At 37.3% G+C, this 14,167-nt stretch overlaps 1 protein-coding gene across 12 annotated transcripts in view; it reads left to right on the forward strand.

Moving 5' to 3' along the window:
- Positions 1-14,167, forward strand: part of Usp47 (ubiquitin specific protease 47) — a 225,358-nt gene that overhangs the window by 104,176 nt on the left and 107,015 nt on the right. For all 12 annotated transcript variants that reach the window (XM_067156578.2, XM_067156582.2, XM_067156579.2 and 9 more), the window contains 2 exons: positions 8,888-9,055; positions 13,015-13,194. In XM_067156578.2, coding sequence (XP_067012679.1) covers positions 8,888-9,055; positions 13,015-13,194 — 348 coding nt within the window. The remainder of the gene's footprint in view (positions 1-8,887; positions 9,056-13,014; positions 13,195-14,167) is intronic.

Raw genomic sequence — 14,167 nt, forward strand, 5'->3', positions numbered from 1 at the left:
TACTTTGTCAGTTTATATATTTTTCACCTAAACAGTGTTATGTGGCTGACGATGTTGATAATATACGAAACATGTACCACTTTTAACCCATCAAAGCCCAATGTCACCTACAGGTGACACGTAATATTAATAACATTTCCTGCTCATCAGGCTGCTTGAACTTTTCTGCCTGTTGGAAGTATTTAAAGAAAGGTATTATAATTTGAAATGGACCCTTTTCAAACTCGCAGCCTGCACTGATCAGTCAGCTCTCGCTCAGATAAAAGAGGAAACAGACTGTATTGAAGTGGTGAAGCAACCACAAGTTTTAGTGGCATGGAAAGCGTGTGATAAAAGGTAGTTTTATTTTGCATTTTATGCATTATGTTGCTTAAAGTTTCAATAATGAAAATGATACATTCTTAAGCGTAATATTATAATTTAAGCATATGTTGTTGCCATGAAAAAGCATGGTGTCACTTGTTGGTGACATTGGTCACCTCAAGTAGGCCACTTTGTCCAGTTTCAATTATGAATAGTATCTGATATTCACTTCATGTTTATTCTCTCTCTTCATTCTGACACTGGATGAGCTACTACAAATGTTGGAAGATGAGAGTAATAATGCACCCCAAATTATATTATTATGTTTCCTCAAAATGATGGACAGTTTACGGATGAGGGAGGTGGCGGCAACTAATTCTGTCAATGTCAATCCCTTTCCTGGTAGAATGTCGAGGTTGACAGTGTAAATGTATGTGATATCAGCTTATGATGGTACGCCGATACCTTCTAATGAAATGCAGCAGGCATCTGGTCTTTCTAGGACAAATAAACCAGCATCTTCTACGAAAAGAGACAATACATTGTGGGCAGCTACAGAGAAGAATTTTATTTTCCAATTGGGTGAGGTGACGTGCATGAGGAACCTTCTGAATACGACGGACCGCAACTGTCCAAGTTATACGCTCCACACAAGAACCATATGCTAGACATAACTGTGGTCAATTGCTACGCGATTTGGTTACCTCATAGACTTGGCTTTTAATCCGGGACAGTCCGAATATGCGTTAGGGGCAGCAGTTGTGCTTACACTTGAAATTAGGCTACCAGCAAGCTGCGAACTGTAACTATACTGACCAATGTCACCTACAGGTGACACCCCTATATTTTCTTTGTGGACAACGTTTCCTGCAGATTTTTAGTTTTCCATTGTTTTTTGTAGTGTAGCTAACACAACTGAAAGGAGATACATAGATTTATTTCCTGCACTGTGTTTGGGCTTTGACGGGTTAACCATTAAATTGCATTAAGCAATCATTGTATCGACTAGGTGGAAAATAAATAAATACTTAATTGTGAATCTATTGAAGTGCGTTATGGACCATGAAGCTGATTTTATGTAATACAGCGATACGATTCACGGCACATTAGAGTCACCACTCCTACTGCATCTGTGTAGTATGTAATGGTAAGACAGCAGCAACAGCATTCATTGTTCGCTGCTGCCATCTGGTCTTCATACTATGAACTTCTTTCTTAGAAAAAAAAAATGCTAGTCACTCTAATACATCGAAGGTTTCCGGCGACGCAGGATGGGAAAGGTCCTGGATTAGGAAGGTAGCAGCCATGGCCTTAATTAAGGTACAGTCCCAGGATTTCCTGGTGTAAAAATGGGGAAACTACAGAAAACCATCTTAACGGCTGCCAACGGTGGGATTCGAACCCACCATCCCCTGAATGCAAGCGCATAGCTACGCGATACTAACCGCACGTCAAACTCGCTAAGTCATTTTTGAAAATATGTACTGTAATTTTGTATCAGCAGAGGATTTTTTTAAATCGTCATATTTTGTATAGACTACCCGAGATGTACAGTAACCCATTGGTTTTGTGATTCAACATACTGTTGGTTAAGTTATTGCATTAGTCGGCTCACTTACTGTCCACATATTATTGAAGTCTTGTGCAACGATGTGACATATGAACTGAGACAATACTGAGCCGTTCTTCCCAATATAAAACGGATACTTTTGAGTGGTCATGAGCATGACTCATAGTCATAGGGCAGGCTAGATTCATGTATAATTAATTGTCAAATGTCAACTAAGTTATAATACTAAAATTCATTAAACTAATAAACAGTATAACCTAATAGCCTACCTACTTAATAGCTACTTTAGAATTATGTTTTGACTACCTTTTTAACACTGAAAATAAATCCATCTATTATTTAAACCTCCCTGTAAGAAGAGGACAGTGAATACAAGTGGGTATTATTTTCAAATGAGCTGAGCTCGGGAGTCCATTTAGCGTACGATTCTTTCAGTGTACCATGTCCCACTGTATGTATTGCTTCAGAGGAAGCCCGGCTCTCCGCCAGTGTCCACTGTCCAGTGTGCCGATAAGGAGCCGGGTGTATCTTGTGTCTCGCTGAGCCGTGCTCGTTCACGATTCTTTCGGTGTTCCATGGCTCACTGTACAGTATGTCTCGCTGTAGCGGAAGCTCGGCTCTCCGCCACCCGCCAGTGTCCAGCGAACCGATAAGGAGCTGTGTGTATCTTGTGTCTCACTGAGCCGCGCGCGTTCACGATTCTTTCGAAGTGCCATGATTCACTGTCTCGCTGCAGCGGAAGCTCGGCTCCCCGCCAACGTCCAGTGAGTGCGCCACTCAGCACTGTCTGCTGGGAGTAAGCTGAATTGTGAGCCGTGAGCTCGCTGTTCCTGTGAATCGATTCACTCGGACACTTGAATGAATCGATACACTACTTCGAATCATGCATTCAGTAGCCAACACTAGCACGCCGGCCTCTCACCGATGGGTTCGGTGGTTCCAATCTCGGTCACTCCATGTGAGATTTGTACTGGATAAAGCGGAGGCGGGACAGGTTTTTCTCCGGGTACTCCAGTTTTCTCTGTCATAATTCATTCCAGCAACACTCTCCAATATCATTTCATTTCATCTGTCATTCATTAATCATTGCCCTAGAGGAGTGCTGCGACAGGCTTCGGCAGCCGGCACAATTCCTATCCTCGCCGCTAGATGGGGGCTCCATTCGTTCCATTCCTGACCCAGTCGAATGACTGGAAACAGGCTGTGGATTTTCATTTTCATTTTAGGCCTGTTATGAAATAAGACCATGGTTTTGAAAATCCCGGAACAAGTTAATTTGAATCAAATAAAAATTGTTAAATACCAAGAATTTGGTACAGTTCAATCTCAATCACTGTCTGTAAGCTCCGTGCGTACAGCAATGTGCTGCTGCGGGTGGATACTACAAGAACTACTTACAGGCATGTTCATAAAAAATTGACTGTAAGGCGCTGGTGTACATGCGATGTTTACATGCATGTATTCGATCATTTTATTGTGCTGTCTTCAGATTATTATTTTTTAATGCCTTAACGTTCTCGCAGAACTGTGTGCTTACTGTTGGCTGCATTAATAGGTACTGTAATACAGAACTTTCTTTCACAATCTGTCAAAATTGATTTGATATGACAGTGGATCTTAGCAATAAATCGCAAGAAGTAACTCATTTTAGATATTTTAATTAATACAAAATAACACTTTACAAAACTTATTTAAAATTCTTTACAAATAGGTTAACAATTACAAACAAATAATTATAGCAATGTTATATTTGCGAAGTAAGTGGCAGTAGGCAGTTTTTTAAACCACATATATCTTAATAGTAGATGATGTTTGATGATAATGCTTGTTGTCCAAAGGGCCCTAACATCTAGGTCACCGGCCCATAATAGTAGACACACTATTGTATTCTATAACCATAATCTTAATGATTGCCAGTTTAATACCGCATTTCAGTAAAAATGAAATGGCGTGTGGCTTTTAGTGCCAGGAGTATCCGAGGACAAGTTCGGCTCGCCAGATGCAGGTCTTTTGATTTGACTCCCGTAGGCGACCTGCGCGTCGTGATGAGGATGAAATGATTATGAAAATGAGACATACACCCAGCCCCTGTGTCAGCAAAATTAACCAATTAAGGTTAAAATTCCCGACTCTGCCGGGAATCGAACCCGGGACCCCTGTGGCCAAAGGCCAGCGTGCTAACCATTTAGCCATGGAGTCGGACCGTATTTCAGTACAGAGCAATGTGTGAAATTTTATAATTTTCAGTCACAACCTCACGAAATGAATTCTAAAATTCAGTATGCAAATATAATTACAGAAATAGGTCTACATTACACAATACCAATAGCTCACTGAAATACCATATTTTACAAATGCATAATCATGCGTAAATTCATGTCGTCCTGAGCTGGTGCAACTCTTTTCAGGCGCACCTCTAGTGGAAATGAGTTGCATGTATAGTTTTAACACACAACAGCCCTAATGCCAATTTTACATTTCTGGCAGTATTGGGAATCCGAGGACGGCGGCTACAGCGCTAACGATTACACTACGGAGGTGGACTTGATCATTGGTACTATAAATGCAGAAATATAATGTAAATAATCATTCATTTGGGAACTTTAAGTGATTTTGATTTTTTCTCCTTGTGCAAAGTTTTTGATAATGTACATGCGGTCTCAAAATCAGGAATTTCAATTGGTCCAATATCAAGCCTCTGCCTTTTTATCAGAAAAAGTTGTTCTAATGTGTTCTCCTTGTTCAATTTATCTTTTCCCGCGATTGAGATGCGAGGGCAAGACCATTCACAGGGTTGTAACTTAAAAGCTTTTCAGTCTGATGAACACGAAAGTTCAGTAAAAAATATTACGCTCATTGAGGGGCCAACTTGATATATCTTCCTCCTTGATGTGGGAAGTATAGAATTAGACATACGTGCTGCATACATACATCTTCATTATCGACTGTTATACCTTTCAGCGTTCAGTCTGCAAGCCTCTGTGAATTTACTAATTGCTACCAGAATCCTCTATTTGTAACTAGATATGTGGCTTCGTTTAGTTCTATACTTCTTACCTTTAAATTGTTAAAAAACTGCATCTAACCATCGCTGTCTTGGTCTCCCTCTACTTAATCTCCATAAGGGAGTCCATTATTCTCCTAGGTAACCTATCCTCCTCCATTCGCCTCACATAACCCCACAACCGAAGCTGGTTTATGTGTACAGTTTCACCCATCGAGTGCATTCCTAACTTATCTTTTATCTCCTAATTCCGAGTACTCTACTGCCATTGTTCCCAAAGCCGAATAAACACAGGATGAGGGAAAAGACATATGAATATGAGTGAATATAGGTGGCAAGGGACTAGAAATACAGAGTAGACACAGGAGGAAAAGGAATCCCAACAAATCAGTATAAGTAATGGAAAGACAGGACATAGGTATACAGTACTGATGCTGAAGAGTTCCTGTCAGATTTTGAGAAATTATTTGTCCACTCTGGCAGTAGATTATGTATATCACATTGTAAATATTTCCTCTGCAACCTTAATCATGTCATTTCTTAAATTTTTTTTTTTTCTTAGTATGCTTTGTCATAATGACAAACAATAAATAAGGAGGTAATTAAGTTAACCCTTTCGATTTCAAGGTAACGATCCGTTGCTACCCAGGGTTTCTATAAAAATGGTCTTGGTAATGATCTGCCATTACTGGCCCTTCTTCTTCTTCTTCTTCTGCTTCTTCTTCTTCTTCTTTTTTCCGATGAGGCCTTTTAAGGTCCATGTGCTTCTCAATTCAATTCTTCATACTTTGTTGTTTTCTCTTCCGTTTGTTCCAATATTCTTTCATCCTTTCACTATGCTGTTTCTTTCTGTCCTCGGATCACTTCGCACCCGGTTTCTTGTTCAATCTTCCTTGGAATCCTTCCATACTTACTACCCTATTTCTAAAAATCTCTCTGTCCATAGTTTCTTCTTTTATATTATTTCTTTCTAGATCTTTCTTTACTTCTTGAATCCAGCTTGTTATTGCCTTTTTGTCCCCTAGGTACTTGAAAAATCTTTTTGATAATCTGGAATCATCCATTCTGTAAATATGTCCAAAAAATTGCAGTCTCCTTTTTTCTTATGGTTTCTGTTTTCTGTGTTCCTGTATATTGTTATTTACGCGCTAGATAGCAACATTTTGCATGGAATAAGAAGAGTACAGTTTTACCTCGCGTTATACTCTGCAGGAACTGCAGACTATCCATATATATAGATATTCTTAGAGCCTGAATACAGCGGCTATACAGAGCCCTCTATGCCATATGGAAGGATGAAAGGATACCTGAAGATTGGCAACAAGGAAATAGGAAGAAATGTGAAAATTATAGATGTATAACCCTATTATCACGTGGGCTAAAAATAATGGAGAAAGTCATAGACAAAAGAATGAGGGATATAATACAAACAGAGGAAGAACAATATGGTTTTAGACCAAATAGATCAACAATAGACTTGATATTTACAGTGCGAACTATAATGGAAAAACATCTGGAAAGGAACAAGGAAATCATCTTTGTATTTTTGGATATGGAGAAAGCTTATGATACCTACAGTTAAGAGAAAACATATATGGGAATGCTGACTGAAAAGGAATGCATCAACATAATTAATTAACGAGTTAAAAATGTATCATGAGAGTAAAAGCAGTGTACAAGTGGGGAGTGGTGACTGAAACATTTTATACAAGAAAAGGTCTCAAGCAAGGAAATGCACTGTCGCCATTATTGTTTATTATATTGATGGATGAAATCATAAAACGTGTAAATCAGAGTATCAGTAGTGATGAAGTGAATGGTTTGGTATTTGCAGATGATGTGATTTGGGGAAAGGGAGAAAAGGATGTACAAAGGAGACTGGACATTTGGAATGGTAATTAGTAAAAAGAAAACTACAGTCATGCACTGTGGAAAAGAGAAAAAGAGAAGCCAAGTGAACATAGACGGAGAACGGTTAGAGAATGTTGAACAGTTTACATATCTGGGTAGCATTATTAATGGAAGTAATGAAATCAACTCTGAAATGAATAACAGACTAAGTAAAGGTACACCATTTTATCATAAAATCAGAGAGATTTTATGGGATGACAAAGTACCCAAGAGAACGAAATTAACATTATATAAACAGTATTTCATACCAATTGTAACATACGGACTAGAACCGATGGTAACTAATAAGAGACGAGATAGTAAGATCCAAGCAGTAGAAATGAAATTTTTAAGAACATCGGTTAAAAAGACAAGAAGAGAGAGAATTCAAAATATTAAAATCAGAGAAGAGCTAAATATAGAACTGTTAGTACAGAACATACAGAAAGCAAGACTGAGATGGTTCAGACATGTAAAAAGAATGGGAAAGGAACGGGTAGTAAGAAGGGAATTGGAAAGAGAAGTTAAGGGAAAGAGACCAGTTGGAAGACCAAGAAGAAGGTGGATGGATCAGATTTTGAAGGACATTAGAGAAGCTGGATTGGATGTGGCGGAAGTAATCGAGCAGGAATACTGGAAAGACAGAAAGGAGTGGAGGAGGCTTGTAAACCACACCCGGGCTACTGGAGTGGGACACATGATGATGATGATGATGATGATGATGATGATGATGATGATGATTAGTCTGAAATGTGCTCACTGGAGGTCCGTGTCTTGTTTATGTCGTGGTTGGTGGCAAACTTGCCCATATTTCTCTCCATTTTAGTTGCGAAATTGAGCAGTATCATAGACAATATATGTTAGTCGTTAGTTCACTATTTAAATAGTTTTCTTAGGTAATCAGATGCGTAGTGAATTGTTAGGTATAGTTCAGTTAGGTTGGGCCTAGTTATTTATTGTGTGCGACATTTTGAAGAGTGTTCATTTAGCTGACGATGATATGAAATATCTTGACAATTATTCAAGTGATGATGTTTCTTTTTCCGAATCAGAAAATGTAAATGATGATGATAACCCAGCACCTCCAGACGGTGATGTAAGTGTGAATAGAGATTTGCAAAATATGACTGACATTTTTCATTGATACATCTCTTTATACATTTTAATCTATCCTTGGATATAATGTACATATAATCTTGATATCTACCATGCTTTGTATGTATGTTCAGTCCTCAGCCCTAAGGCTGGTTGGATCCTCAATAGTTCTGCCATCAGCTGTCATAGATGGCGTAGGCATCACTGAAGAGGCGTGTTAGGGAAATGAGGAGTGAGGTAATTTCCTGTTGCTTTCCTCACAGAGCCAGAAGTTGCTATTATATATCAGTCTGCCAAGCCCACTGAAATGCATGCACCAACTGACCCTGTGAGCAACATTTTCACACCATTCATAGCAGGGACTGGCTGCATAAGGAATGGCATTATTAGTATCGCTCATACCTCAGTCACTTTCATATTGTAAAAGCCAATGATAAGACATGACTTACTTGCATTGGTCATAAGTGATGTATATGCTATAAGTTTACAAACTTGCATGTTTATATCTTTATTGGTGTGTTTTCCATATAATTTTAAAAGAAATGTGTGCATAGTGTGGTAAATGTGGCTGACAGTTTTCACACGTCCATCGGTTGAGAGCTTGAAAGTGAAAGGGTTAAAATACTGTATAATTAATAGTACCGAATACATTTTTCCATACAGCTTCTAAGACTGTTCTCATTGAAGTTAAAATATTAAGAAAATTGTGATTATCTTAAAAAGTTGCACTTAACCACACAGAACAGTCCCTGTGTACACTCTCTTCATGGCATTATTCATGTCCACGCCATTGTATGACATTTGGAGGCATCTACAACGTGTGCACATTCTTCAGTGGTCCAGTCTTGCTTTGTATCTATCACAAGGAATATTGGTTTCCTTCCTCCTGTCTCTTTTACCCCACTGGGGAAGAAACTAGATCCGACAACACAGAAGAGTTGTAACATTGCCTCTTTACATATGAATACTTCCTTTTTTACAGTGCATTTTCATACAGAGAAATGAAATGTTCTTTTTTTTTCCAGATCACATATGATGATATAACTAAAACCTTTGGAGGCGGTCCAATGAGAGGGTATTACTCAGGGGCTTACAGTTCAAGTACAAATGCATACATGTTGATGTACAGGCAAATAGATAAGAAGAGAAATTGTGAGGCCATGAGAGTTGAAGACTTTCCACCACATATCAAGGTAAGCAATATAACTCTTAGTTCTGTTTACTTCCTTTTTTCTCAAGAAGAATTTCACAATTTCATTTCTGGTCTGTGCAGGTTTTACAATGATTGGCATTCATTTTAATGGTGATAGAATGATGAGGTATTAAACGTCAGTATCCTGTCTGGTGCAAAGGATTCTTGGAAATCCCTCACCCTGGAACAGTGTCACTCTACAAGGGGAAAAAATAAATAAATGTGTGTTTGAAGAGAATTCCTCCACGCTTTCTGCCATCTCATGAGGATGCTGTGTTTCTTCATTTTGAGACGTGATTGTCACTTACTTCTCACTGAGGCAAATGTGGTTTAAATTCTAGCCAGTGCAGTTGATTTTTGGAAGAGGAAAAAAGAAAATAGGTTTTGTCCTTTTGGTCCCATGACTATGATCATATCAACATAATTTTTGCTGTGTATTTATTGTCATAACGTCATTTGTAGGTGTTAAGGTTATGTAAAGATTTTATTATTTCTCCTAAATTCTTAAATTTATGAACAATTTTATCAATAGATCAGACAACATAGCACAAGTTATTTCTGGCTGTGCGACTGTTTTATAATGTCCTAATTTTGCCGTTATTTTATTTACCAATTGGGGGGGGGGGGGTTGTAAACATGATCTCAGTTTTTTCAAAGGATATTGTAAGACCTATTTTTTGTGGTATTTCCTGTAGAGATTTAATTTGGGGTAGAGTTTCCTGAATATTGTTTAGACAATAGAGCAAGATCAACAAATCGTAAACAGTTTCAACTTAAATTTTGTTTGGAGCTTCCAACTTTTATGTTCTTTGCGTTGACCTTGTACTATTCCCTTATTATAAATTCTAATGCACAATTAAATAGTAATGGTGATAAAGTCTTAAACCTGTTTTAATAAAAAATGGTTCATAAACCTTTCCTCTAAACTTTACTTTTGATGTGGTATTAGTTAAAGTAGGTTCAATGAGTTTAATTTAGGTTGGAGTCTGAAATTCTGTAAAAATTTTAACATTGAAGGTCTATGTATACAATCATATGCCTTCTTAAAGTCAACAAATGTTATTACTGTAGGCTTGTTTTGTTTTCTGTTGTATGCCATTATTAATTTTAGAGTGATAATGTGTTCAGCACAACTTCTCCAGGGTCTAAAGCCTCCTTGGCATTCTTCTAACTCTTTTTCTAGTTGATCTTTAATCATTCCATATGAGATCTTGGAAAAAATCTTGTATGTGCAGTCCAAGATAGACAATCCTCTATAATTATCCGGATTACTCTTGTCTCCTTTTTTATGCAGAGGGTGTATTAAGGAAACTGTTCAGTGATCCAATTTTTTGTTAAAGCCTTGTGTAAGGAAATCTGAACCGTATTACTTGAATATTTCCACATCTCTACAAAAACCTGGTCTTCTCCGCATACCTTATAATTTTTAAGTTCTTTTAGTGCTTTTTCTAATTCTTGAAATGTTGGAGGGTCTGTGTTATTAAATTTGGTTTTTATTGGAGTATTTGTATTAATTTTTAATAGTTTCTTAGGTTCTTCACAGTTCAAAAGTTTATTGAATGCTTTTGCCATAATCTCAGCATTTTCACTACTGCTATGTGCCATTTTTCTATTTTCATCTTTCAACATAAGTGTAGGAGGAGTATATTTCTGTAGTTGTCTTCCAAAAATGTTATAATAGTCTCTACAATTGGTGTTATGATAATTAAATTCAGTGGAGTTTATTATATCCTTACAAAATTCTCTCTTAATTTTTTCAAATATTTTGCGAGAATTTCTTCTTGATATTTCTTAGGTTGATAGCATTTTCTTCTGATTTATGGGCTTGGAACTTTAACCATGCCTAATGTCTCTCTCTCTGAATTTCATCACATTCTGTCGTCCACCAGTTATGTTTTTTACGAGGGTTCAATGGAACTAAATTTTCAGCTTGTTTTTTGAGAACTCGGATCAGTTCTTCAAGGCCATCCATCAGTTTTATTTTTTTGCGTGACTTCCTTATATTTGTTATTATTTATTAACTGATGTGGGTCATAATTCCTCTTTACTTTATTAGTTTTGATATTATTCTTCTTCTTTAGTGGTGTGAATTTGAGTTTAATATTGACAATGCAGTGATCAGAACCAGTATCTATTCCTCTTAATACTTTTACATTATAAATTTCCTTACAGAAAAATTTATCGATACAAACATTGTCTACCTGCTATTCCCCTTTTCTCCAATCAGGATGCTTCCAAATTTTAAGCTTGTTTGGTATCCTTTTGAAATACGTTGTTGTTACAAAGTGCAACAAGTCGTTGACCATTCTTGTTTGTAAATTTATGTGGAGCCCGTTTTGCAATTATATCTCTATACTTTTTTCCCCTTCCTAATTGGGCATTAAAGTCCCCTAATAAAATTTTAATTGTATTTTTATTTACTTTGTTTTTTATGTGTTCAAGGAGATCCCAAAATTTATCCCCTTCTTTCTTTGTTCATAGTAGAATTTTTTTTTTCATTAGTAAGGGCATGGGCATTTAATATTGTATAAATTTTGTTTGTTGTGTTAAAAGTGAGAGTTGCAATTCTTGGTAATATTGCTTGAAAATCAATTATAGAATATATTTTTAAATTCACTAAAAATCCTGTTCCAAATTGGGGACATTGATTCTTAACTCCTCAGTCAGGTATCCCATTAGAAATTCTCTTACCTTGTGATTCAAAAGGTTCGTCCATCATCTTTCTCATTTCTTGCAGGGCCACTATTAACATTGATTGTTATCTAATTTTTCCAATTTTACAGAGAGAATTACTGTAAGCTTGTATGTTGCAATGTAGTTAATTTTTGTTGATGTTTAATCCTCTTAAGTTTAGTTGGTTGCAAATGCTCCGACTCATTGCTGTCTCTCAGTTGGCTACCCACCGAATCCAAAGTAGCCTTCTCCTGAAGCCTGATTGGACAGGACGGTGGAATTATTTTCCTAAAACACTTTGCCGTATTGACTATCAAAGTTAATGAACTTTAAATGGAGTAGCTCCGATTTACAACTATGGTTGTTAACCACAGAGGTTGTTGTGCGTTTGGTCTGCGAGAGCTATTTTATTTCGCTCAAGTCCGCCGGCAAGCCGATGGGCCCCCCCTATCCGCCATCTGGGATGTGCTACGTCGGAGTATCTCCTCTCCGCCTGCTACGACACCATAGTAGGTTTGTGGAGTGTAATAATAAATGTGAAGATTGTCATAAATCAAACATTGCTGATGGTGTTTAGTTATAGTTTACCGTACTGTAATAAACATAAAAGCTGCTCTCTTCCTTGAGATATTTCTCTTGCAATCTCCTCGTACTCTGCCGTTTTATTCATTTTATTGTGATACTCTTAAAGAGCCCACTGAAAATAGGCAATTAATATACACATAACATCCCTTGGCCATGAAGACGTATCCATTTTTGTTGTTTTGATTCCCAGCAATGCCTAGTGGCCTAACTTGCACCTTTAATACTCCACTGGCCAATTTTGTCAAAGATTTGGCAATTCTTAGACCGATTAGAGCATGTTCTAATTCACTCTCAAGACTTTTCAAGTATTGCAAGCGATTTGACAAGTAATCTTGTGAAATATTGAAAATTCTTCTGTGTTTAGAATTTGACAATTTGTTGGTGTAGCCTACAACAAGCTTAATAACAAAAAATTGTAACATGAAGGTATATGGTGTGAAAATTCAATTAATATTTTAAAACCCATTATTCTTCAGATGTAATATAATTGTTTTTCTTATATTTCATTAATTGGTCATAATGTTAAATTATTCTCTTGAAACTGTAGAATTATGGAGATGGTTTGTAATCAATTTTCAACACTAAATTCTGTCACATATTTTTTTTTTTTGTCAGGTCTGTTTTAGTATTCTGTACCATGGAACTGATTTTTTAAAATAGTTGATGATCGTACTTATATGCTATCTTTCTCTTGCCCCACAGGAACTTCTCAAGAAAATTCAGGAACGAGAAGAACTTGACCGTAAGCGACGAGAAAAGGAAATGGTAATGTGCAAGATAAAGCTGTTTGTTTATCATCCTACAAAGAATTCGCTGGAAGAAACCAAGTTGTATTGTTCAAATCAAGACACCCTAAGGGAAGCTACTGAGCTTGCATACAAGGTATGTACTTTATCACTCTTAGGTATTCTGCTTTGTAGATTTTCTGATGTAGTAAAAGAAATACGTGATAGCCTGATAGCCACAAACTTACATGGTAGCTCCTTCTGTGGATTAGTGATAGTGCTGGCCTCAAATCCCAAAACTGTGGATTCAAACGCTGTAGAGATAGTTGGATTTTTGAGGGGCAGAGAAAAGTCCATTTGACGCTCTACGTTGTGCAATGTCATCGCGTTAAAAATCTCTGGCAGCACATTTGTTGTTTATCCTACAAAATTAATTCAAACTCTGCCATAGATCACAGAAGAAAGATCCGGTTTACTCTGCCATCTGATGGAGTAAAAGGGAACGTCAAAATTGACACATAGTTAGGTTAGATGACATCACATTAAATGTCTGCACGCAATTGCTGAGGCCGCATGATTATTATTATTATTATTATTATTATTATTATTATTATTATTATTATTATTATTATTATTATTATTATTATCATTATTATTATTATTATTATTATTATTATTAGTTGTTGTTGTTGTTGTTATCATTATTTCCTGTCATATCTGTAAGCAATCAGTCAGGGCCATTTCTACCCTTCTGAAGTTACCCAAGTCAGTTGCTGGGGATCTGATGCGAAGTTGCAACGGGATGATGCAACCATAAAAGAACCACACTGGGCGAGTTGGCCGAGCGGTTACGGTCGCACAGCTGTGAGCTTGCATCCGGGAGGTAGTGGGTTCGAACCCCACTGTCGGCAGCACTGAAGATAGTTTTCCGTGGTTTCCCATTTTCACACCAGGCAAATGCTGGGGCTGTACCTTAATTAAGGCCACGGCCGCTTCCTTCCCACTCCTAGGCCTTACCTATCCCATTGTCGCCACAAGACCTATCTGTGTCGGTGTGATGTAAAGCAAATAGCGTTCGTTGTAAGAACCACAACTGGGTAGGCCATGTATATTGACTGACGAGGACCATC

This window comes from Anabrus simplex, chromosome 12 (genome assembly GCF_040414725.1).
Source record: "Anabrus simplex isolate iqAnaSimp1 chromosome 12, ASM4041472v1, whole genome shotgun sequence".
In the NCBI taxonomy this organism is placed as follows: domain Eukaryota; kingdom Metazoa; phylum Arthropoda; class Insecta; order Orthoptera; family Tettigoniidae; genus Anabrus; species Anabrus simplex.